This window comes from Cynara cardunculus (assembly GCF_001531365.2).
Source record: "Cynara cardunculus var. scolymus isolate 2C chromosome LG 16, CcrdV1, whole genome shotgun sequence".
NCBI classification, from domain to species: Eukaryota; Viridiplantae; Streptophyta; class Magnoliopsida; order Asterales; family Asteraceae; genus Cynara; species Cynara cardunculus.
In genome coordinates this window covers 16,268,640-16,295,960 of record NC_037543.1, presented here as the reverse complement: position 1 = coordinate 16,295,960, position 27,321 = coordinate 16,268,640, and the positions used below count along the sequence as shown (strand labels likewise).

General features: G+C 36.2%; 2 protein-coding genes across 4 annotated transcripts; both read right to left on the bottom strand.

The window, feature by feature from the left end:
* Positions 1 to 120: 120 nt before the first annotated feature.
* On the bottom strand, positions 121 to 11,330 carry LOC112529282 (DDB1- and CUL4-associated factor homolog 1). Of its 3 annotated transcripts, none has more exons than XM_025140492.1 (14): positions 10,888 to 11,330; positions 9,366 to 9,447; positions 9,077 to 9,193; positions 8,811 to 8,989; positions 7,797 to 8,685; positions 7,583 to 7,680; positions 7,039 to 7,462; positions 6,306 to 6,908; positions 6,038 to 6,217; positions 5,396 to 5,920; positions 4,239 to 4,349; positions 3,600 to 3,718; positions 1,913 to 3,512; positions 121 to 1,007 (listed from the first exon to the last, which is right to left on the bottom strand). In XM_025140492.1, the coding sequence occupies exons 1-14, from the start codon at positions 11,172 to 11,174 to the stop codon at positions 312 to 314; spliced, it is 5,910 nt and encodes a 1,969-aa protein (XP_024996260.1). In that variant the 5' UTR covers positions 11,175 to 11,330; the 3' UTR covers positions 121 to 311. The 3 variants fall into 3 exon arrangements, with proteins under 3 accessions (XP_024996260.1, XP_024996261.1, XP_024996262.1); XM_025140493.1 differs by having other exon boundaries at positions 10,891 to 11,330; XM_025140494.1 differs by having other exon boundaries at positions 9,550 to 10,980.
* Positions 11,331 to 16,245: 4,915 nt separating this feature from the next.
* LOC112529283 lies at positions 16,246 to 26,525 on the bottom strand. The gene is made up of 15 exons (XM_025140495.1): positions 26,087 to 26,525; positions 25,762 to 25,910; positions 25,585 to 25,656; positions 25,370 to 25,483; positions 23,155 to 23,223; positions 23,020 to 23,076; positions 21,672 to 21,725; positions 21,533 to 21,595; positions 21,334 to 21,396; positions 18,761 to 18,925; positions 18,530 to 18,685; positions 18,157 to 18,237; positions 17,656 to 17,717; positions 17,375 to 17,485; positions 16,246 to 16,520 (listed from the first exon to the last, which is right to left on the bottom strand). The coding sequence occupies exons 1-14, from the start codon at positions 26,250 to 26,252 to the stop codon at positions 17,404 to 17,406; spliced, it is 1,353 nt and encodes a 450-aa protein (XP_024996263.1). The 5' UTR covers positions 26,253 to 26,525; the 3' UTR covers positions 16,246 to 16,520; positions 17,375 to 17,403.
* Positions 26,526 to 27,321: the final 796 nt, after the last annotated feature.

Sequence of the window (27,321 nt, the reverse complement as noted above, 5' to 3'; positions counted from 1 at the left end):
AATTTGGCCATCACTAATTTCTATTACCACGCAACTTTGGTTTCATCACGTCGTTGGCGCAATTTTGGTTAGATAATGTCGTTAAATCGTCACCATTGATGGAGCCAACGCAAACGTCAATAAACTAAAAACACAAGTCGGAAAGTCCGTACCCTTTGTCGATAAAAAACATCATTTTTCAACATCCGCCAGAAAAGGAATAAAAACCTCCTGCATTTTGCTACCATCGTCAAAACTTGGAGATACGGAAGGCTTTTCATCCTACCAAAATAATTATAACGACTATAATACACTCATTTTAATTTTCCAATTTAGAATCCTCCGATGAAATCTTCATCATCGCCACTACTCAACGACTCGATCAGCTCATCATCATCGCCATCATCATCCTCATCGCCATCTTCACCATCGGTCATGATCTCAAATATCCCACCCTCGCCATCAAAGTCCATACCATCCATCACGAAATCACCATCATCCCCCTCATCATCATCATCGAGATCGCTCAAACTATCTTCATCATTACTCATATCGTCACCATCTTCATCATTTCCCAACAACGCATCTTCGTCAATATCCTCATCGTCTTCATCTTCATCTTCCTCTTCGCTTTCCGCATCGTCTGGATCGGAATCGTCGTCTGTAGGTTTCCGCCGGCCGATTTCATAGACTCGGGACGAAGAATACATCTCGTCTTGGTCGTCCATCGTCACCAGCCCGACGAAAGAATCAGTGGGCTCGGTCGCGAAATCGAGAACGCAACGGTCGACCGGAATAGTGGCGATGTCCGAGTAGTTGACGGCATCTAATGTTCGGAAAGCAGAGAATAAAGGATGCTTAACGCGTCGGGTCTGGAAGGCTGAAGTAACTTCTTCTAGATTTCTTCTCAGAATTGCATATATCACGTCGCCACTGGCATTGAAGGTTATCACCGTTTGATCCAAGGAGGGTACGCTTCGGAGAAGCCTAAAGTTTCGAAGATCCCACACTTCAGAATTTATGATTACCTGTTCAAAAAGAGGATATCATCTTCAGTGAAGAGTAATACGAAAAATGAATGGATATATTAGATTGTCGTATATTAAGCTAGCCGGTGCAAGTAACTGCAAAACAGGATATCGGCAACGGAATGAATGTATTACCACCCTCGGAAAAAAAAACATCTAAAACGCTACCCCCCAGGAAAAGTTCATACCCCCTCCAATACCGTGAAAATTGCAGAGTTTGACTAGAAACATGTACGACTATTTGCCAAATATCTAGACAACACAAATACAGGTCTTTAGGCTCAAATCAGTAGCATCAGTTCATTTGTAACAATGACAATGAGAAAGATGTTGCAATTTTTATGAGATACCTCAAAAAAAAAGTGTTGCAGTTCCCAAAAAATGGAGTAGCAACAAATATAAAAATTCAACAAGTATTTCAAGTTTCAGGGCAAATTGCATGAAAATGCTATGATTCTTATTTGTGTAACCTACTTTATTTTGGTAGCGCTCATCTCAATCCTTTGGATACACATCTAAAATTGCAATGTACCTTGATCAGAATCCTATTTTATGTAACGTACTCTGGTCTAAAGGTTTGAGATATCACATCTGAGGTACCAAAATTAAGACTTTGGAATTACGTATAATCAGACAAACAAAGTTGCATTTTCATGAATTTTGTGCAAGTTTCAACTATAAAACATGCATAATCGACAAAGGCCCACATCTTTAACATGTTACGTCACTACTTACTTAAACCACTTATGCCACATTCATCATATGTGGTTACAAAATTACCAAAAAGGTCTCCAATTCTGTCTTCCAGACCTGGACCCGATACTAATATGAACCAAAAAAGATATATTTAAGATTCAAAGCCAAATATGGTTAAAATTAGTTATGCAGTAACAGCTGAAACGTACCTCGTTACCAGCAGGATGAAAGCCACCACCCCCATAATCAGTGAATTGATCGAAACGATGGACAGGACCTGGAACACGACGATCCCACAACACACCATTCCAGAGGAGCATAATGTCTGAAGGGCTAAAGTGAACCTGAGAATAAGCATGCCCTTTGCTGGAAGCGCTAGAAGATTGGTCCGTGAGCTTCAAATCAGATTTACAGGTCTGGACATCATATAAGAGAATCTCTCGTCTTGATAACTCAGAAGATAGTGCCGCAAACATGGTCCCACAATGACTGAATGTAGCAGCCTTGATACCATCAAATGAATATCTGGGTCCAGCAGACACCGTAGGTGCATCCCACAATCTTACATCGTGTGAGCTTGAAGAAAGAAGTAACTGGGTATCTCCAGAAATAAAGGATTTGACCATGGTCAAAGGGAACTGATGACCAGGGCTGCTCTCTAACATATTGTTGCTATTTGAATCAAAAACCTTGAGCTCTCCAGAGTGGCTACCAGCAGCAATTTGAGAAGAATCACCAAGAAAGGTAATGCATGTCAATAGGACACCAGTGTCATCCCTACATGTCCGCCATGGTCTAAATCTACTATAGACAAATTGGCGATCCCTGCGACTCCCATGGATTCCACCGTACATATTTCTAAATTCACGTGTGTTAAGCCTAGCAGTGATGTTTGACGGAGCATCAAGGCTTCGTTTTGATTCTGGACAGACATGTGGATGCAAGAGAGAGAGGGGTGGTAATGTGGTTATTGGAGCTGGGCATTGCCGATGTTGGTGCTTTAAATACTGAACAACGATGGAATCCAAGGTTAGTCGCTCAGAAGTGGACTGTGGGTCGAGTGGAAGTCCATGATTGTGTGTGTTATGATTATCATCTAAACCATCAGATATACCAACACTTCCTGGTGTTCTCCAATGAAGGTCCTTAAAAGAACTTGATGTGGAGAACATGGGAGTGTCACCTAGTAAACTGCTTTTACGAACAGTGTTTGGTGTTGGACAGACAGGAGAACGGAATCCTAGGTCACTGGTGTTGAGTCGTTTACTTGACGATGGAGGACCAACATCTCTTAATTCAGTCAGCTTACGCTTCAGGGGCAATATGATTGGAGTTTTGAAGACACTATCTGAATCAACTTGGTTTTCAACTGTAGAAGTTGACGAAGCTTCTGATGTGACGGCAGCAGCAGCAGCAGCAGCAGCAGCAGGAGGCGGCTTCTTTGAGGAACTGATAATTCTGCTGCTTGATGGAGAAGGGTATTCATTAAAGTAAGAAGAAATTTTTGACTGTCCAAGTGCAGATGATATAACTAAAGGCCGCCTCTTTACAGACAAAGATGAATCCTGTTTCAGGTTAGAATCTTCTTGTTGTTTGGATCTCTCTGTAGTAAGAAACCCGCAAGGGGAGCGCCCAGCTGGCCACTGAATCTGTACTGACGAGCTCTCCTGACCAGATGTTTGATATGCTAGAGATGATGGGGCAGCCAACGATTGCAACGGTGTCAGCTGAGCCTCTTTCAAAAGTGCAGATGCAGTCGTTGATAAGCCAGAGGCCTGTAGATGCTCATGAATCAGCAGTAAAAGTTCCCTGAATGACAAACAAATTTTGGTGATGATAAAATCACAAAAAAGGAGTAGATCAAAAAGGAACGAAGATGAAGGAGGAAATAAATACCTAGAATGGTAAGTAATAGGAGTTGCAGCAGCTATTGCAGCTCTCTCGATGCGCCTAAGAGTAGGTGTAGCAGCATCAGTAGCAGCTAATGTACTTGCTCGGCCTGAATTTGTTACAATCTGCAATACATGATAAAATGGCATTGGTTTCAAATAACAGAGGATGCAACTCCACACATATACAAACACTGAAATTCATCGAAAAGTGAATGTCAAGGGTCAAGATATCTTCATTCTGCTAACTTGCAAGTTTCTCCAAGAAACTGTAATGATTGCTGGTTTAATAAGTACCTAATAAATTGCAGAAAATTTATAAGACTTGGTTTGAGCAAATGCATGCCATTCTGTCATTAATCAGCAAATGCAATTGTGCTATATTAGTTTCACTATGTGCATCTGGTCAAATAAACCAAACCAAATATCACAATATATCCCGCTTGAGAGCAGGATCCGCCTGGCATCTACCCCAGACAGATAATGTCACAATATTTTTTGCTTATATTCACTTTCAGGTGGTATTATAGATGGATCATCTCTAATCAATGTCAGTCAAAATGTAATTCCATGTAGCATCAAAAGTTAAATACACGAAACCTCAAAGACGCAAAAGCTGCATTTTTCAAATAAATGATATACATACCGCCATAAGCTCAATTGCGACCTGAGATAGTTCTGTCTGCCACCTCCCCTGTTCGCCGCCCGGTGTCTGACTGCCAGAATCCCTAATGAGTTCTGATAACTTTTTCCCAACCTAAAACAAGATAAATATTTCAAGATGAAGCCAAAGAAATCGTATAGGAGAGATATCACTCTGGATGAACAAATGCAGCCAAGAAATCTATCTTAGCAAACAATAAGAATCATATATTGTGCCAGTAACATCAGGTACTGAAAGCAAAACTGAGACACTGCAAAAAGCATAAAAATTAAAAATTAAATCTTAGATGCCATTCAGTTAGTAGTCATCTATCTAATCGGTCATGAAAATCAAGTTCTAATGTTGTGAGAAACCTAAAATATATAAAAGCTCATGTACGTTTGTGAAAGCTCATGTACGTTTGTGAAGGCTCATTTACATTATGTGCTATGCAAAAAAATGAATCTATCCTGTTAGGCTAACAGAACTTTCCCCAGAAAACAATAGCAAAATCTGAATGTTAAAAAGTCCAGTTAGCAACAAATCCCTACTTTACTCATGTGTAATGAACTTAAAGTCATAACAATTATGAGAATCTTCCATCAAAAAATCCCATTTTGCCACAGCTGAACTTAATATATGCAAACCACTTGTTAAAGTTCACTAGAAATATCTCACATCTAGATTTCATCCATAACTTGACTAAACAAATGCATACTTGCAAGTACTGATTTTCAGTTGCCCAAGCTTATTATAAGCATCCTTGATCCTTACATGTAGTTTATGTCAACCACCAAGAACTGTCATGGTCACCAATATATCCAAGGTTAAAAAATGCCATTATCTAGATATGATGCTAGCAAACACAGAAACCGGCTTGAGATAACAGAACCATAGTCACCAATCTTTCTATGTTCAAGCTGTTACTTTACAAAGTAAAAATATTGTTTTATAACTCAGCTAAACTTTATTCTCATACACTGCAAACAAATACTAGACCATTGTAAAAAAAAGAAAAAATAAATAAACACGACATTTAAAAAGAGAACATAATAATACAGCAAACCTTTTATCACATAGAGTGCCAATATCATACAAAATCAAAACATAACTAGAGAAGCTCAAATGCAGATATCTAGTTTTATGTTAATCAAATATACCTGAAGTTTTGTTAATATGTGTGCAATCGTATCATCCCTTGCTAAACCAAGCAAGACTCTGCATGCCAGAGCACGAAGACAGTCAAGGGCAGTAGAAGGTGTTATTATCCGTGGCTGGAGGAGCTGAAGTAGAACTTTGATGCCATTATTGGCTCGGACTGCCTCTCTTGCTTGACGGTAACCTTGTTCCACTTGTGCAGCGAGGCCAGCACAACCCGCCCCAGCACCTAAAGATATTCTACGATCACCGACCAATCCAGAAGTAGTAAATGACGTACCAAGTGCTGCTGCTGTCCCTCGGTCTACCACACTAGATTCGCCATTCCGATCTCTTGGCTCATTCAAGCTGGCACTGTTAAGCTCTGATGTATTCCGATCTGCGTTTCTTTCCCTGGTTTCTGAAGAAGGAGCATTTGATGTTTGGGCATTAGACGTCTGTCCTTGTCCTGGCATAGTTGGCTTATTACTAATTGACGGTGGAGGGCAAACAAGATTGACCAGAACATTCAGTGCTGGCTGAATAATCTGTGGAACAAGATCATTACCAAGTATGAGAATGTTAACGGGAGAAAAAACCTCAAGGATGGTTCCAAGAATATGTATCAAGTAATTAATATATACAACAATTTAGATAGGATATACCTCAGGGTCAACAAAACCAGCACCATTCGCTGCATCCAGAATGACTGCTATACCTAGACGATCATTGCTCAGGGTAGCACTTACAACCAATTTGCGACTGTAAGGAACCAAAGTAACAATGTGCAGAACACCCAATGCATATTGAAGCAAATCATGCAAGTATCGCTCGACTGGTGGAGCCTAATCAAAAAATAGGAGTTAAGCCTCTGAACGTAGAAGTTCGATGAAAACAAATAAAGCAAACTATTAAATATGTGGAGAAAGACACCTGACACAACTCCAACATCGTAATATGCCCATTGCAATTCAAGAACTTATCAACTGCAGGCCAACGAGCTCTCACAAATGCAGGACCAAGCTTCCGATCTTTCTGTATTTGACGAAATACAGCATCTATAGCCTCATTACTGATGTCAAGTGGCTTATAGGCTGCCCTAGAACTTGGAATATTTCGTGCTGCACTTCGAAAATTCTTACTAGGACGAATTGAATCCACAAGCAATAGAAGGTGTGCTCTAAAATATTGGCGCAATGCAACAGTTGTATGGTATGCAATCTGCTTCTCTGATGATGTCAACACCTCCGGAGGGGTTCGATCATTTCGAAGTGATCCTGAAGTAGAGGATCCCACTGTCCCTGAACTAACCCCGGCTCTCACTGATGCTGCTTCACCCAAAAGCTTTAACAGCTTCTGCAGACCATCCTGATTATCAAAAGCATCTAATACAGCTCTGAAGACAAAAGCATTAGCAAAAAATAAAGCTGCATTTTTCCTTGCTTGGTCCTGGGAGCACTCAAGAAGTTGAAGAGCTAATGCAATCAACTGATGGATGACATCCGAGGGAAGGGCACATACACGCTCCATTATTCCCTAAAGGACACCACAAAATTAGAAGCATTAATACATAAGTATGAAAATATTTAGCAGAAGGATGCATGTTGAATATCTAGTATCGGCATTTGCAGCCATGAACTTAAAATAACTTTTTGTATGGAAGTACCTGGAGTGAACCAATTGCGAATAGACAGGAAGATAAACCATAGAATGTCAGTGACTCTCTCGGCAGTGCAAGAAGCTTTTGTATACCACCACGATCTACAAATAATGCAGCAAATTTACGATGGGCAGCCAAGGCACAGATTAATTTCAACACATCAGGCAAAAGTACTGCAATCTGTGATGCCTCTTTAAGATCAGAATTTCGTTGCAGCAAAGCAAGACAGACATCTACCCCTTTCTCATGTAGCACAGGACCAAGAACCTCAATATATTCTCCCAAAATCTCTAGACACTGAATACAGAATTTTTCCCTTAGCTTTGCCAAAGATTCACAATCAAGGATGAAGAACTCCTCAACCTCCTCAGTTGTCTCAGGTTCTGGCTCCTTAGGATTAGCTGACTCACCGCCATCAGCATTATGACTCCTACAATCAGCCATGATATATTAGTCGGGAAAATGTAGTTATAAAAAAACAATTAAAAGCTCAATAAGCAGATATAATCTTAAAACTGAAACCATTCAGTACATAACAGAAATTACAAACCTAGAAACTTCAGTAGCATTAGCTGCATCCACGACCGTCGATGCAGCTCGAGATGCAGACAGAACTGCAGCTTCTTCATCATTTGTCCTTTTAAATTCCTAATCAAATAAAGCACTAGTATCTTAGTCATACTGCGAAAATGTTTAACAAAGAGACATGAGCTGGCAGATAAAATTTAGAATTGAAAGAAGAAGGTTTAATGTGATATGCATACCTCCAATGCTGCAGTTTTAACAAGTTCAGCAGCAGCATCACGAGCAGCTTTAATGGCCTCCGCAGAAGCATTAGCTGCTCTGGCTTCAGCTTCAGCAGCTCTAACAGCCTTCTTCACCAGATCAGAGATATCCTTTGAACCAACCTTACAGTCTTGGAAGCAGTCATCACAATCATCTCTTTCCAGGATCAGAGCATCAGCACCTATCCTTACAGAAGACTTCTTGACGTCAGCCACACGTTTTGATTCTAGACTTCTTAATGAACTCCTGTCCTTGATACTCCGTCCTTGTCCTCCAAATCTACTCCCAGATCCTGGAGAGGTTAAAATGTGTTCATTCTCCACAATACCTTCATTGATCCTTCCTTTCCCTCTAGATCTTACCAATCCACGATTTGCCCTACGCCTCGACAGGTCGTCTCGGCCACTTTCTTCAATTTCATCTTCCCGTAAGGATTTTCCATGGCTACTTCTGTCACTTACCTTCGTCTTCCCATCACGTAAATCTCTAACGTGCCCATCTGTATCTGTCTCATGAGTTTCATTATCCTCGTCGAAACCATCAGGAGGTTCAGCCCACCGGTCATCAGTGCATGTCTGCCTAATAAAGCTCCTATTCCGATCTCTTTCAGTAACCTGATCATCTGAAGTCCCCTCCTCCGTTATTCTAGGAGGTTCCAGCTGAGATGTTTCTGAAGCATGCCTGAACCTTCCCCGATTATCTTCTCTAGCTCTAATGGATGTAGCAGCTGATGAACTTTTGCTGTCTAACAGATAGTTGGATTCTTTTTGACTTGTACTTGCCTCTCCTAAAACACGAATGCGAAGATATCGCATAAGCTTGGCAGACAATCCAGATGTAAGAACGTCTTCCACTACTTGACCTCCGCTGCAGTCATTATTCCATGAGGTCAAGATAATATATAGGTAGAATATAAATACACAATCTATTCATAAGCAGAAAACCTATGTGTAAAGACAGAGCAGAAGAAAAATGTTTCCAGAAAAACATACCCAGCCAAACATACAGCCAGAAGTCCAGTAGAATAGGTTTTCATCATTTCAGAATCTGATGATTGTCTTGCACCAGACCCGTTCTTCCCTTTATGATCTTCAGCGGAAGATCTTGTTGTCCCATCCATCACCCAACTCTTTATGTTCTCCAAAACAGTTTCTTCAAAAACGTGTGGATACTATATTCCATTGACAGTCATTATAAAACTATGATAAAGTAACAGAAACAAAGAAGTTATAATTTAAAGCTTCATCCAAAATCATACCATCCAAGTCAGCGAACAACTGAAGAGAAGTCTTAAAGCAGCGGCTTGAACAGCTACTGAATAACGAGTTTCAGACAGAAACTTTGCAGATATCAATTCAAAGAACTCGTCGTTATCCTGTCGAAAGATACTAGGTCATGTTTTGAATTGAAAAAATTACCTACCAAAAAATAATACTTGAAGGAAGACTATAGCACAACAGTTATTTAAATAGCATACAAGTTAATTTTCGAATAATATAGTACTTGCTGCAAAACAACAGAGCAAAAAAGAGAAAAATATAAACTACCCGGAGTAAGTTCCCCAAACGTCCTATGTTATGGGAAGCTCGACCATTATTTATGGATGTATGACCAGTCTCTTCCATGTACCTGCATTACGTATAAAAGTGAATATATCAGCAACCAATAGTGTTTCAAACCTAAACCTCAGGTATAATAAATAATTAATAAAGTTGAGTAAAGTTAGCTAACATATTAATGTATCAAATAGATGGCAGAAAATTTAATCGTGAACTTGTCCGTTCATAGCTGCTTTTGCATCTTACTGGTTGCACTCTCAATTCTCAAAAAACTGACTGAAGCCTTGTTCTCCTTTACGTATGTCATGAAGTGCTAGGTGTATTTGAAAATCAAAAATGTTGCACGCCAATATTCCATCAGTGACCAGAACGTAAAAATGAATTTCTAGCCACCTACATAATGTTATGAACCCAAGCCAAAGTCCATATGGTGCATACGATACCACTAGAGTAGTTTAAATTTTCAAATAATGTGCCTGTATCCACCTTAGACATCTTCAATTTTATGATGAACAATTATAATTAATTCCAGTTCAACAACACACTTGCTAGGAATGTGCTAGACTAAGAAGATGCCCACTTGTAGTATCCTGAAATCGAGATACATATACAGATATACCAAACATAGACGGATAAATATATAAAAACATGTGTACATACGTATATATTTGTGTGTATGCATATCACCTTGTGCTTGAACTACTTAATGGATGCCTCTCATTAAACAAGATCAATGGACCATATGAAGTTGTCATAAAATACATCAGCAACCACACTAAACCTCTTAGACATTTAAATAATGTGCCAATGGGTTCTTGAAGGACTCTAATGAATTTTCAGCCTAATAAATAAAAACACCCAGGAAGAAACCAACACGGCAGCACCCACTTGAATTCTCTTCAAACCAAAAAATCTCAATCACACACAGAAACACCAACCTCACAATTACAACATTATGACTCGCTTTGTATTAAAAGGAATAAAAAAATACGAGTAACATGTTACTAAATACTTGAAATTTAAATCTCTCACTCAAGCTCAACAGTAATATAAGACTCAAAAGCTCATCAAACAGTCATTTCTGAGTGAGATACATGCCAAGGTTATACAAACTCTTTCCAATATTAGATAAATGTATCTATGACTGCAGCTGTGTTCAATAGTTTTCCAAGAAGCAATCCTGATAAATGTGAAAGTGGAAAATCGTCATGTAAACGAAACACCGAATTCGCTTCAAATTTGAAACATCAGCATTACAATATTTACGTATTACATCGTGAAGCTTCATATCATCATATGACACAAAAACAACAAAATGCACAATTAATGCCTTTCAATAGACTTTTAGACAGAATCATTCGGAGCCTCTAAAGTAAAATTAGAATTCAGTCAATCAGCAAACGATCTTTGAGCTAAGCGTTTTCTTGTAGCTATAAACACATACAAGAACATAAATAACAATACGTGTGTGTAGATATATATTGAGCGAGAGATATAGAGATAGCAGTAAGACCTGGCTTCTTGGGTTTCAAGAATGGAGGCTAGGGCATGAAGACAAAGGGGCTTAGGGTTATCAGGAGACGCGGTGATCTTGTCTATCAGTCCCTGTGCTTTGGCTATCAGAATTTCGTCTTCGTTATTCGTTTCTTCTTCTTCATCATCCTCCTCCTCTTCTTCCTCTTCATATTCTTCGTCTTCTTCATCCTCTTCGACCGGAGGAGTCGGTCCAGGTGGTGGTGGTGGTGGCGGTGGCGCCGCAGCTCCTTCCGATAGATGATCGTCTGTAGCCGCCTCCATAATCAACAAGAACCTATTGATTAGAATAGGATTGAATCGAACCTGCAGATATATATATACACACAAAAATTGTGCAAATGTATCGACTTGAAAATGGAAATTGGTGGTGCGACTGTGTGTTTTAGAGAAGAGTAGTTTGTGTGTGTTTTTATGAGAGGCGTGCAAATGCAAATGTGTGTTCCCCTACAAAATTTGGGGAATTTGTACGACACGCCTCGAGAAGGATCGTAACCCGGATCCATTTAACCGACCCGAATTATTCCGACCTAATATGCAGTCGCTTGTGTTTGTTGATGGGAAAATTTATATGATCACGACGGAACTACTAAAAAGAGAAATTAAGGTGACAAGTATAAAAATTAATTTGGATTTTTAATATTTTTAGTCTTAATTTCATCCATGAATCTGATTTGATTAATTATGTATATATGTGCAATGCGGTAGGAGCTGTAAATTTTAGCGATTTTGAAGTTTCATTTGTTTTATTAGAGAAAATTTAACCATGATATAAGTTACATTTGGTCTTTATATATTAATACAATTTGATTAAATAAGAGTTATGGTTCCAATTATAGCTTATCGATAAAAAAAAATTGTATAACAGTTTAAAATCCAATATATTTAAAATTCAACATATCTAGACGACTCCACAAATATGTTCAATTTACACCAAGAGCAAAGAATCAAGAGATAGAGAGCGATAGTTCTGGAGCAATTGAATGGAGGTGAATGAGTGAACTTTTAATAACTCATGGTAAATATCAATTTGAATCTCACCTTGGGAGATTGGGAGAAGATATAGAGGTATGAGAGGGAGAAGGCATGAGTGAAATGTGTCAAAAATATCTTATAAACATAAAGAAAAAAAAATATAATAATGTGCATTGGTAACTTGTACTATATGTTAATTCTAATTGTAGATTAAGAGATTTTAAGACTGAATGCATAAAATAGTAATACTTAATGCATTATGAGTTGTTTTTAAGACTTTTGTATATTAATGTATAGTACTTTGTGCATTAAAAATTGTTTTTAAGACTTTTGATAAATCTGGTTTATAAGGTAGTCTAGATATAGATATGGGAATTGATCCGATGTATATTAGTCCATCTCATCCTAATGTGTATCCAATGGTGGAGGTTCTTTTTTTCTTTTCTCACCTTTAACTCTTATTATCACCGGAACCCAACTCTTTATATAAATAACTAAAGTTGAAGATGGTCTTATTTTTTCCCTATTATTTAACCGAAATCCATTTTTTAGTCAATCCTGATGCATATACGTCATAATTGGGTTTTGAAAGAAAAAATATGCATATGCATCAGGTTTCTATGTAGATAACCCACCTAGATTATGGTGGAATTCTTACATAGAAACCTTACGCATATGCGTAATAATTTTTTTTCTTTTTTTGCTGAAACTGATCTTATAATATTTAATGATAAAAATATTAAGTTGTCAATTAATAATTTTTTGACCACTAACCTTGTGATGGATGCATCATTGTTTCTTTAGTTTTTTAATCAATATTATTCGAGATAATTTGATACAGTCCGTAAATATTATAAGATTAAGGGGTTGTTTGGTAATTGTTTAATGATTTGGTGAAAAATGATTAAGTGGTCATAATGATTAGGGGTTGTTTGACAGTTGCTGAATGGTTTTGTACAGAATGATTAAGAGGCTTTCATGATATAGTGCAAAATGAAATATAATTGTTTGATAATTGTTTACAATGAAATCAGGACGCTTAATGGTTAAGGGAGAATTAAGATACAAAATCATTCAGATGGTTTTAGAACCATTAAGAAGCAGCTTTTTTTTTGCCAAACAAGATTCACCTCTTAATGATTCAGATGTTGCATCTTAATGAAACTATTAAGAGGTAAACAAACAACCTCTAAGAGGCTCTCATTATATAGTGCAAAATGAAATATAATTGTTTGGTAATTTTGTACAATGAAATTAGGGCTCTTATAATGGTTAAGGGAGATCTAAGATACAAAATCATTCAGAGGGTTTTAAAACCATTAAGAGACGGACTTTTTTTTATCAAACAACATTCACCTCTTAACGGTCCAGATATTGCCTCTTAATGGAATTATTAAGAGATAAACAAAAAGATTGTTGATCAAAATAAATTTAATTTAGAATTTTGTTATATTATTTTTATATATATTTTATCCTTAAATAAATAATAAGAGTAATTTACGGTTGGCATTTTTCTTGACTTTCCTCCCTATCTTACATTAATTATGTTTTTGTCATAATCAATTAACAAGTTTATATTGTTAAATTAATTCATATCACTTTCATCAACATTTTTCAATTATGAATTCATAAATTTTAAAAATATTACTTAAATGATTTTATTAATTAATTAAAATAATTAAAGAAAAAAATATATCGAATTAATTAAAAGTGTTCCATTAAATGATAGTTTGGACCATGGCATGGACCAGTCCACTTGTATGGAGCAGTCTGCAACATCGTCACCTCCCAATGATGTCTTACTTTGATGAAGCGCTCCTTCATTCCGAGTAGAGGTTCATGAACTCTGCCATTGCAGATGCTCTGAACACCATCGCGCCATTCCCTGCCCATAATGAAAAATTCATTAGGAGACCTCTATAGTGCAGACGAAGTAACACGAGTATCCTCAGTAGTCAGTCCATTTCCATCAGGCGGACCAATGTGATAGGCGAAGAACTAACTTCTCTGGTGTCCGTCAAAGGATTCGGAACAGACCAATTACCGGATCCACCTATCATCGCCAACAGTGCATGGATGTAATGTACTTCCCATTGCTTCTATAGCTTCGACAACAAATAATCAATTCAAAAGAGGTTATGATGATTGAGTGTGATATGAGTAAAAAATCGAGTCAAGATTTGAGATTTTTCATAGCTTGGCATAGCAGAATCAACAGATGAGAAGTGCAAGATACTGTGATTCGAGTAAAAATGGGGCTAATATTTGAGAATTTCCATATTTTGGCGGAATATAATCAGAGAATGACAAGTGCAAGATACAGCGGTGAGCAATATATTTTGTATCTGATTTGATCTTGAAATTGAGTTCTCTTTGGTTCTCCACATGCAACCTCTATTGTAAAAAGTGATGGCCAAAAACCGGTCCCGGACCGGGCCTAATAGGTCTCAAGCTTTCTCATAACCAGCCATAACCGGTCCTGACGTAACCGGTCCCGGTCCCGGTCCAGGTCGAAAATGGTAGGACCGGTCAAGATGCTTCATAACCGGTTATGGGCCGCCGGTCCCGGTATTAAAAAATAATATTTTTATTTTTATTTTTTGATGATAATACATTATAAAATTTACAATTGGGTCACTCAAATACACTTTAAAAATGCGTTTTAATATAATTAAAATTACATTGTCTTATAAAAGTACATTATAAAATTATTTAAAAGTACATTTATTTATAAAATTATTTGAATTTTTGGGCCGGGCCGGGCCGGGCCATAGCCGGTCCCGGTCCCACGAAACTACCAAAAACCCCAACCGGTTCTGGTTTTCGGTCCCATAACCGGTCCTTACCGATCCGGTCCCAGGCCGGGATGATTTGGCCATCACTAATTGTAATTATTAAGGTCTATGGTAAAACAAATATGGTTCTCATTTTGTCTTCCGACATACACACACTTTCAAACCTGATCTACATCTTATTCCGATGGCTGTCTAATTCTCTTGTTCTGGTGTTTATTATCCTACAGTCTTTTAGATCAATCTGAAGGACAACTTTCATAAATATGTGTGCCTTCTTTAATAAAAGTTAAATTGTTAAAATATTTTGAATAGCATATTGTTTTTACAAGTGATGTCGCTTGAAATTAATCTTAAATACTACTCGAATTAAAAAAATAATTAGAAATATATCAAAAACCAAGACTCGAGTTGAGAACCACTGGTTCGAGACACGTGATCGTGTGAGACCAATTTTCAATCGGAAACTGAAAGTTGGAACGAAATAACCTCGAAAAATATACCGAAACCAAAATTACAAATTGTAAATTTAAAACTCGATCTATTTATCAGAAAATATAATGATATTTTCCAAAATAATTAGATAACATCATTGTAATGTTGGGATCACAATTCGGTAAATAAAAAGAACTTGATCATAGTGATCTATACTATATTATAAAGTATTTGATAAAAACTCTTAAAAATAATTTTATATGCATAAAGTACTGTTTATTAATTCATATTACTTAAAATTTAAGATTACAAGTAGAATGTGTATGAATACATCTTATTAAAGTTTCATGTTTGAATTCGTATAACTAACTACGGATAAACATAATCAAATACATGATAAAAATCATTTTAAATATAAAAAATCTAAAATATAATTAAGATAATTATTGAATTATAACAAAATACGTAATTATTATCTTAAAGAAATTATTTTATTAAACCAAATAAATTAGTTCATTTTTAAAATTCAATTAAATCATAATAAAAAATTGAATTAAGAAAATTACATAAAAAAAAGAATTTTTAAATAGTTATTTTGATACTAATATCGCTTATTTTTATCAAAATTTTATAATATCTTCAAATTTATATTTCATTCAAAAATAGAAACATTTTCTTTTTCTCAAAACAACATAAAATTGCATTATAACATTGATAGACCTAAAATATAAAGCGAAACATTAACATCAAAATGTATCTCGCTGCATTGCACGAGTACCCTTCTAGTTTATTTGTAAATATATATAATGATCTTATTTTTAAATATAAGTAAACATATTTACATATAATATCCTATAATTATCATAATTACATCTTTAACACATACTATACATTATTCTACGAGAATAATTATTTAACAATCAATCATGACGTAATTCAGGTTTTCTGGTAAATAAAAGCTTACATATTCTTTATATGCGACCCCATAGGTTACTTATTGGCAGTGTTTCTGTGTGACACGTACCGTGAGCATATAACAACTTACGTCAAGCATGCACAAAGAATTTCTAACATAACGTTGACCACGAGAATTTGTATGACGGAAATACGCAGTCGATAAAAGACTATAAAAATACGGAACAAAAAGATTATTGAAGGCAGTCAATCACCAGAACCATGAATGGAGAAGGATTTGAAACAAATAATAAGTTACAAGCAGATGAACTACATCATACACACACATGTCCATACTACTAACCTTAACAATCTACTTCAGTCGCCATATAACGTTAAAACCCGTTTCACGTTTTTTTCTCTTCTTTCTTTTCTATGTGAAGCAGACGTTAAAGACGTCCACAAACAGCCGCTCCTGAAAAACACACTCCACAACAGCCGCAGAGCGTGAAGTCTGTAACGTAGAAAAACAAACCAAATTGTTATCATAACTAGATAATACTTTCTAACCAAAGCAAACCAAACGAACCCCAGTATTCCACCCGGAGAGTGGGGTCAAGGTGGGTGGGATGTATGCAGATATGTTATCTACCCCAAAGGGTGGGGTAGAGCGATTGTTTCCATGAAGACAAGTGTTGGAGAATAAGAAAGATTGCCTACAAAGTTTGAAGAATTTGAAAAAAAGGAAAAGAAATCGAAAGTGAACTTAGATAATACGTCCTCCATCCCAAAAAGTCGAAATAGAATGCACCATCCCTTTGTAAGGTAGGTAGAGTTATATAAACCAAACTAAATCAAACGAACCCAGTATACACCAGAGAGATAAAGTCTAGGCAATGTTCTAAAAGGCGCATGCCATGGCAAAAGGCTCGTCTTCTACTCCATGCTACCCTTATGGCATGCCATGGTCCAACACACGTTTTTTCTAAGGCACTACTTGATCTTTTTCTTACCTTTTAGCTTTTTTAACCTTTAGGTTTTTCCTTTATGTTTGCAGTATATAACCTACTTGTATACAGTCTTATATCATAGTGATAGTAAAAAACATGTGTGTATATAATTATATATATGATACACAGATTTGCCACCGTTGTGGCCTCACCGGTGCTCCTAAGGTTGAGGCTCGACTTCACCGCCAGACCACGGGTGACGCCTTTTTAGAACTTGGGTCTAGGGGTAGGATGCAAGCAGATCTTGCCTCTACCCAAAGGGTAGAGAGACTGTTCCCATGAGTACGTGGAGCTATATGATCAAAGAAAAAGCTTCAATGCAGATATAATCTGTTTATGATTAGGAGGAGTTGCATACCTAAACTTCATGTAAAATGAGCATATTGACTACTTGTCTGAATGTCCTCGTTTAGCCTTGCGACGTGAATGGCTTGGCTTGCTATTTCTATTGGGCTTCTTAGCCTTTCCACTGCATTCCATAAGTAAATGGGGAGAAGTAGTTAGATTTTCAGCTTAAACTATATGAGGTGTAAAACAGCAACATGGGTAGCATGAGATGATCTTTATTCTGTAATTAGCCGATGAAACAAGTAGATTCACAAACCAAACCAGTAAAAACATGTAGATAGATGAACTTACAAAAAGATCACTGATAAGGTTCTGAACAAAATGATGAAAGGTAGTACGAACACTGCAGAGGCCTGGAAAATAAACATACTAATCAATGCTTGCTGTAGAAACAGAAGAATGTGATGTATTTCTCTTTTATTTCTTCATTTTCTTTGTAGGATAAATTCGAGTAAGGGGCTGTTTGGTTGGTTTTCCATTAAATCTTGTATGAATAAAGCTCTTTGTGTGGACTAATTTGTCTGTACAGATGGAGAAGGTTTTTGCTTGGATGGTTTTTTCATAGATGGAAGAAGCATGTTTTTTTATTAGAAGGGGCAGGTTTGGAACAAATTTGGCTTTCCGCATAAAGCTTCTCCCTAGAAGCTTACTGAATAAGCCACTTTATATATCATAAAGTCACTACCAAACAGTCACGTATAGCTGACCGAATAAGCTCCGAGTCTCATTAAGCTGCTAACAAACAGGCCCTTAAAGGCATAGGTGGGGGGGGGGGGGGGGGGAGAGACATACAGCAAACCATATAAGCTCCTTGGTGGCAAGAGATCTTGTAAGTTCATGCTTTTTCAGTGATTCTTCAACGGTGCCTTGAACCTACATGCATATATAATAGTTAGTTTATTGGTTTAGACCAAAACGACCTAATATGAGTAATACACATCTCTCTTTAAAGGGACTAATCAAATGTGCCCAGTAAATCCCACTTGGAGGTGGGGTCGGAGGGTGGGATATACGCAGACTTGTCTTCTACCCCAAAAGAGTAGAGCTGTTTCCGTAAACCACAGCTCATGACAAGTGTGTGAGAAAAGGAAGCACGAGAAACAAAACAAAAAGCTTGCCTAAAAAAATGATGAAAAAGCAGAACGTCAACAAAAATTGTACAAACCTGATTATGGTATTTCGTTGCAGATTCAAGAAACTTCCCATAAGCTTGGACTGCCTCCTTGGTGTAGGGTTCCATACACTCTCGTCCTTTATCAAGGTGCGGCTTTGTTGCAACAGCAATCTGATCAATGTATGGCTTGCAGAACTTCTTTGCAACCTGCCCCCGCCCCATATTTTCATATTAGGGCCCATCGTTGTTGAGAAAGCACCAAGAGGGTTAAGAAAGACGTACCTGAAAATGAGGGTCTACTGCTTCCTTTATTTTAATCACATGTGGGGCTAGAACCTCCTTTGATTTAACATAAACCTCTGTGGTCTTTTCGGTCAGTAATTTCACACGTGGTTCAACATTAGTTTTCACTATTGCCCATTGTTCTTTTGCAGCAGGGACCCACTTCTGCATTATTTAGGAGTATAACGCAGAGTACATAAGTACTAAGTTCCAGTGATTGTAGAAACCCAACTAAATAGTGAACAAGCATCAAGTCTATATAAAAGAGAACACAAACTTTAACATTCAAACACTTCCAAGAAATTATGTTGAGCAAAGAATCCTAGGCAGTTGGGGGGAGGGGATTTAAGGGGGTAGAGGGTTGAGAGTCATTAGATAGGTTTACGCAACCGTAGGATAGATATAGAGAGTTCTTTGGAGTGTTATATGTGCTTTTTCGCCTTATTACAATATTTGCTATTTCTGTCCTCAAGAAAAAAAAATGCAAAAATGTGGCTTTTATGTATGCTTTCTAAATCTTTACTGCGTATAAGATTCGTGATTGATTAAAGGCTTGAAAATTATGGTGCGAGTGTAAGGGGTTCCATTTGTATTGAATTTTTGAAGTATTTGAGGAACTTCCCTTCTCATGTCTTCTTTATAATCAGTTTAACAATTAACATACAAGCACTCAAAAGCCATACATTTCTTTAAAGACAAAATGTTGATTGCTGAAAGCAGTGGCAAAAGTGTAGGTATAGTCCAGACTTAGGCATTGAACTACATAACCAGCTCATGGACATAACCAATCACCCCTTGACAGATTGTGACATCATTTGATCATGAACCAATTGAGGTAACTTCAAAATTTATCATAGGGCTGGCTCAAAATTACTTGGTTGCTCAAATAACCTATGTTTGATTAAATTACTCAGCTATATTATATAGGAGTGAGATGAGGGAGAACCTCATAAAAAGGGAGAACGAAAGAACCACATCGGATGAAAAAATATATCAATATAGAATATAAAGATTGTTTTTTTGGAGTAATTTGCTTATCTCCACTGTTGATTATATTTCGTCTTTTTTCGATTAAAAATGGAGGGGAAGGTTTTTAGTTAAAGCTGTAACCACCCCTTTAATCACATCCCTTGGATCAATTAATCTAACAATTTGGATAAGTTCTTAGGTTCTCCTTTTCTTTAAGGTTCTCCCAAAGACCTCCTTATATATATATATATATATAGAGAGAGAGAGAGAGAGAGTCAGGTTCATACGTTAACAGTAACCAAATAAGAGAATAAGAAAACGATCGAATCACATGTGATTTTAAACTAAAATCACGTGCAAAATCACATATGATTCATGCTACTTTGGCCGCGACCTGAAGTCGTCGACCACGTTGCCCGCACACCTTTAAGTTGGCCGTTAATGTAAAATTACATGTGATTTTGTATGTGATTTGACTGATTTCATGTTCTTTTATTTAGTTACAGTTCTCGTTAACATCCATCTCTTCTCTCTCTTTGTATATATAAGGGGCAAATCATGTAGAAACCGTGAAAACTAGTTTGTATGTGTTGTTTCATAGATTAAACTTCAAAAAATGTTTTGCATGTGAAGAAAACAAAAAAATACATTTATAGATGAAACACACACTCATACTCACACATAAGAACAAAACATGTGAAACAATATTAATCAGAGCTTAAAATCAAACTCATTGGATGGTTTTGGTTGATTTTCACAGGTTTGGTTTTCACATGTGTCGTTTCATCTATGAAACAATACATGAAACTAGTTTTCACGGTTTCTATATCATTTGCGGTTTATATATATATATATATATATATATATATATATATATATATATAAGGGGTAAAAACTCACTAATATATTTGGTTCCTCATAGGAGTGTACTAGGTCTCATTCAATTTATTACAAGAAATATCCATGCATTTGCCAATGTTCCCTAGCATTCATCACCTTGCTTAAAATAAAAGTTGCAGTTTGAGTCCATTTTTTACAGTAAGCGAGCACATTCTATACACCAACTACCACCATCGCTTATCTTAATCCAAAAGGAGGTAAATCTCATATAAGTCATGATTAGTTAAGTAGTAGATATACATAAAGCCAATCTAGGGTTCTTGTAGCACTTTGAAGAGCATAGTCAAACACAGATTGTCGAGAAACATAAGAATTGACTAACAGTACACACATCATGCATCTCACCGTAGTGTGTAAAAACCGTTTACTAAACACTTACTTGGTAAAGTGCTTACTGGAGAAATTTCCTCACCGGATGAACATGAGAAGGGCCAAGAATCTTATCGGATAAAAACGAGGAGAAGGATGGAGAGTCTTACCCGGTAAGTGAGGATGACGACTCTTACCCAGGTAAGCGCTTACCCAGTAAATTGTTGCATTCAATATGTTTTGATATACTAAAATCTTACGCATCAAAATAAATCATAGTGTTGACTCCTATCGGTAAGCGCTTACCGGGTAAGCAATTGGGTAAACGCCTAAACGGCCCCTAAATACCAAGAAAAGTCAAAGGATAACCAACAAAAATTAAGAACTTCTCTTACAGTTTTGATTGTCTCCATATGAGGTTCAGCCCACTTTTCGGCTTGTGCCTTCTTCTCCAAAGCCTGCCATAATGAAAAAAAATGTTTTTTTTCCTTAAAACGAAATACCCATCTTTTAATAAACGAGTAATAACATGATTCAAAGTAAAATATATACATATATAATGAGACACAAAAGAAGATGAGATACAAAAATTACCTTCTGTGCAAAAGCGTCAAGTGCAGGTTTCCCATGAACTTTCCAACGAGTTTCCACATAAGACTGAAAATTAGTGATGTAGTCAAACCTCACAGATATATTATTTTACGTACATGTAGTATATTCAGAAGAGAGTTACCTGACAACAAGACACATGAGCTGCAAGCCATGGTGGTAGCCATGCAGAATGAACCTGAATACAAACGCGGGCCACATAATAAGATTTTAAAAGAGATCTAAAATGCCCCTTATGAAGAAAAATATATAGAAAACTTGTGGACCAAAATCAAATATATAAGATATCAGGTAATGATTAGTACTAATGAGCAAAAAGGTCAATTTCGATCAAGAACTTTACACACAAAAAATGTTGCTATCTTTTGGGACAATCCAAAAAGGAAGTGCTGCATTCTTTTTGGGACGAAGTAATATTTTTTCTTTGGAAGACAATCTTCATCTATGTTTCTTTGTAGTTTGTACCATTATGCTGTTATTCAGATAGAAACATAAATGTGTAATCTATCATTTCTCTTTCACCCACCCTAAAAATTAGAAAAGTAAATTAATGATAACCTAAACAAAAAAGCCACATATGCACACATAAAACAGAACTACTAGAATATGATTGGTCCATATCAAAGATCTACGTAGACATGGCAGCTTGATATTTTTCTTGTAACTACATAGAACAAGGAAGACCACAGTGTTCCCTGTAGCTAGGACAGACTGATGCATGGTGCCAACTATTAACATAAATAAAGACTTATCAGCCAAAGGACTTTTTGAAGTATATAACATCTTATATACAGCAAATACCCAGGAACACTCCTCATATTTGGTGAGGTTTGAACCCTTGACCTCCTTAGAGGCTGGGCTCTACCGGCAACTCGAGTACTGTACTCAGGGGATGTGGTGGAATATCCCATATGTCCTGAGTTCAATTCCAGACGTCAACAACAATTGTGGCCACTGAGTTTATCAAGGCTGATGTCTTGCGGTCGCAATTTGCCGGGATTAGTCTGCACATAGCCTGGGACACCCTTCCCAAAAAAGAGTCAGGTATTGTAACAACCCGTCCCACATGGACAAAAAATTGATGTGAGCTCCTTATAAACTCAAAATTGTGGGCTACCAATAACTTTCATCATGGTTTTAAGTTGAATTTGTAGGTTATTGGGCCAGTCTTCTGCTTTGGCTTGGGGCGTTAAGGCTACCGTTGGGCCAATGACCCTTTGGTAGCTATATACTAATTATTTTTTCCTTAAGTTTAATTGTTGGTGCATTCATGTGGAGACTGGCAACTCATAATGTACTACGTTTCTGTTAGATCTACTTTGTCCCCTTAAACTACAAAATCACTATTCTACATAACTTTGAACACTATATGTAATATATCAACTTATAGATCAAAAAATCACATAGTCTCCAGTCATGATCCCATTTATGATCTACCATTCGCCAAGAAATATAAATCTTTCAGGTTTTACCTCTGTGAGTTCTTTAATTCTCAGTGAAGCTTCATCCTTAGTCTTCATAAGTTCCTCCTGAAAATGATTATAAATGTAATATATCACATGTTTTATGTCTAAAGGAGTGCACCAAGCATAATGTTGTAAACATACCTCAGCAACTTTAAGAGCACGCTCGGTTTTAAGAAGTTTTGACTTCTGTTCTTCAATAGTTTGTTGAAGCTGAAGTAAACAAATAGGAAAACAAAACAAAAGAAGGCATAAGACTGGAGCTTACCACATCTATCCAAATAGGTTGTGTTTTCATCACAAACAAAAGATAACTCCATTATTAAGGCTTGATGAAATGTAAGAACAAGCTGTGCGCCACGTATAGAATAAATGTAATATAGCTACTCAGCTAAGAGGCTACTAGCTATTAACCACTGGAAATAGCTGTATGTCTAGCAGTGGACTCGTCTGACCATGGGCAAAAATCTACCATAACATAACTATCCAAGACACATACAAATACAAATGTTTCTATTCCTTTGTTTCTACATAATTTTCACAATTTGTTGATTCATGCTTCCTAAAAAGCAATGATAATGGCACTTATACTGTTGATTTTTCAATATTCTAAATTCCTAGTCATTCTTTCCTTGCTTAAAGCCTAAATCTATACCAACATTGTTTCCTCGCTCCTAACAGAAAAGTTCATCCACCCTAGCATCATCCTTGTGCCATGCACATTAGTTAGGGTGCATTTGGTACATTGCACAGGACAGAACAAAACAGGGATCACCGTTCCACGTTTGATAGGACTTTTATGTGGAACAAAGTGGAACAGGCGTGTTCCAACCCCACCCCATGGAACAAGGTGGAACAAACCTATATTTTACCAACATAATATCAAAATAAAACTAAATTCTCTTCTAAAACATCAAATACGCTCTTTAAATTGTATTTTGTTGTTTTTTATTCTCTTCTTAACATTTTTATTCATTCTTTAAATTTTATTTATTGTATTTTATGCTCTTTAAACTTTCACTTTGCTGTCCTCAAATATTATTTTTATACGATTTATATGTTTTGATTAATTTATGTAATTTATTAAATATTAATAATAAAAAATAATATAGAAAATGTATAAAATGAAAATATTAATCTTTTTATATTGGTGTTATTTAATCGTCTTGACGAAAACTTTCTAATGATCTATTTAGTTATAAAACATATTTATTTTATTATAATGTAATAAATTACATAAATGAATCAATATATATATAAAATATATAAACAACTCATTAGGGGTAAATTTGGTCACTTTATCTGTTCTATCATGTCTAGTTTTGTCTTACCAAACGCTGAACAATTGTTCTGTCCTGTCATGTCATATCGTCTCTAGATACCAAACGCACCCTTGGTGACACAAGTAACACTATAATGCATGCATCTTTATGACTAAAGCCATATGAAGTCACATATCCAATAATTCAAAAAGCAAACTAGTTATATCAACCATCAAGCACATATAATATCCAACTCAAAAACCATAAGAATGTCGAATCACATTGAATCAATAGACTTGTATCATGAAATGTGACAGTAGTAAAAGCTTTCCTCCTGTTAGTTAATTGCATATTTAAAGGGGGCAGTGCTTGCTGACGTTGAATTGAATGCTTTACACTACTTTTCAGGATCAAATTCCAACAAAATTGATGTCCTTCCTTAGGTAATGGTGCTTTTGGGTCCTAAAGACGCAATATTAATCAAGTATTACAACCTTCTGACTTATAATAAGCTGGACCATACACGGTTATCTTAGATTTTAGAAATAAACATGCGTCCAGACACAACCATGGCATATTGTTGTGCTAGCTTTAAATCATCTAAAGTAGGATTTCTTGAGCAAGTCAGGAAAGGATTATCAAACACGAATGGAGCAAGTAATAACGCACAGAAACAGCAATAATTTTCTTAACAAGAGAATGAGCTAGATAAATAAGAGAGTCCAGATGCAGAAAAGGTCGCATCATTACAAGATTAGCTCTTTGCTTTCTTCCAAGCTCAAGAAAAGATCCAAGTAAGGTGAATCTAAATAAAGCCCACCATCTAAAGATAATGGATTATGTAAACACGGAAATCAAATAGAGAAGGATACTCTCCCTGACAAAACGGGTGTCCAATAATTGAATCACCGAGAACCATCTACTCAGAAACAGGTTAGGGCGGTGGTTTCCATAATGATCAAGTAGGATTGACTATTGAGATATGGTGCATATATAAACAAGTGGAACCAAGATTATACTTGGGATTCCCAAATGTTCATGACTATAATATAACACATAAGAAATACAATAACATATATCTTCCATAAAGACCTTACATTCTGAAGCTTTGGATTCATGTCGAGCATCTGCTTCTCCAATTCTTTTGATCGAGTTTCCAACGCCTCCCTTAATCTAGTCTTGAGGTCCAATTCCAACTGAAGTTTCTCCACCTGCAATAAGAAATAAATACCCATAATTTAAATTACCACAGGATGCAGATCTTAACATACTTCGGTAATAAATAGATAAAAAGATTTCATTGCAATCAAACCTGCTTCTCCAACTCCTGTGATCGTGTATTAGCCTTTTGGATCTGCTCCTTAGCATCGGAAGACCCTTTAACCTATCAAACACAACATTGGGAGATCATCGTACCAAAAAGATGCATTTATGCATATAATTAAAATATAATTGAAGTGGGATCCACCATATAAACATATACTCATACCTTAAGAGAAGTTATCTCACTTTGCAATGAAGTAATGCTATCCAACTTCTCTTTAATCATGTTCTCTTTCTCTGCAATCGCCATCTCTTTCCCAGTAATTATCTCATCTTTGCTTTTTAATTCTTCAGTCTTCTTTTGAACAAGTGATTCTTCAAACAGAACATCAAATTCAAAGTAAATCAACCCTCTGTAACCATCTTTTTCTGCTTCGATTCAAAATCACTTTGCCAAAAAACAAATTCTAGGAACACTAATACTACTAGTGATGTAATACCAATAAGAAGTAAATTGAAATGAATAAGAGGGAGAAAGGAACAGGGCAAACCAAGTGATTGGATCTTGGAGGTGAGCTTATCCAACTCGACCTGAAACGCCTCGGAATTATCGGATCCGACTGCAACTCCATCAACGGCATCATCCGATCTTATCTGAGTCGAAATTAGGGCAAAAATGACTGAAACTAATAGGATGTGAAGCTTTGAAACCGCCATGGAAACGACCTGTAGAATCAATGCCGCCCCTCAACAGATTTGGGTTATTGGTTGTAGAATCCGTCGGACAATAAATGGGTAGTTGGAATTTACGTGGAGAGAAGGAATCCTAATGGAAGATAGCGATGTTTTGTTGACTGAATCTGGCTACGATGGTGTAATGTTGAAAACGTGGCCTGGTGCTGGGGTGTGGTGGTGGTAGTAATTAAACATTTCTTGTTGGATCGTTGGGATCTGAATTTAGGTTTTGTTGATTTTATCTTGGCAAATGGCATATGACTGAAGCTTGACTTCAACCCGCCATAGATGGACTTTGGTTCCATGCAACCAAACATTGAACTACAATTTCTTTCTTTGCAAAATGTATGAAAATGAAGTGTCCTGTCTCAATTATTCAGATGGTGTTTATTGCTTATTAAAATAACTTATTGATTTATTTTGGTGTGGTATTGATAATAAACATTTTTGATTGTTTGGATAAATAACTTATATTGGTGTCAAACCGACAATAAGAAGTTTTTAAAAAGTTAAACCATTTTAACCTATAATAAGTTGATAAACATTTTTTTTAAAGTATAAGTTGTTTAAAATAAGCAATCTCAAACACCCTCTTATTAATATAACAAAAGTTTTGTATTTTTTATCTGATTTGAACGATAACTTGATGACCTTATAATATTAATAACGTGAATGTCAAGTTTATTGTTCACTTGGTTGTAAAAGATTAACATGTTATTGTTTAAAACGTGTATACTTTGTTACATCACTTGAGAAAAAGAAACTTAATTTATTATATTAAACTAGAAGGGTACTCGTGCAATGCAGCGAGATACATTTTAATTTTAATATTTTATTTTATTATTTATCTCAGTTGATGTTATAATATGGTCTTATGTGATTTTGAAAAAACGATTATGTTTTTATTTTTCAATAAAATATAAATTTGAAGATATCATAAAAATTTGACAAAATTATATCAATATTATTATTAAATTAACTATTTAATAGCATTCGTTTTTTGGTGTAACTTATTTAATTTAATTTTTTTATTGTAATTTAATTTATGTAT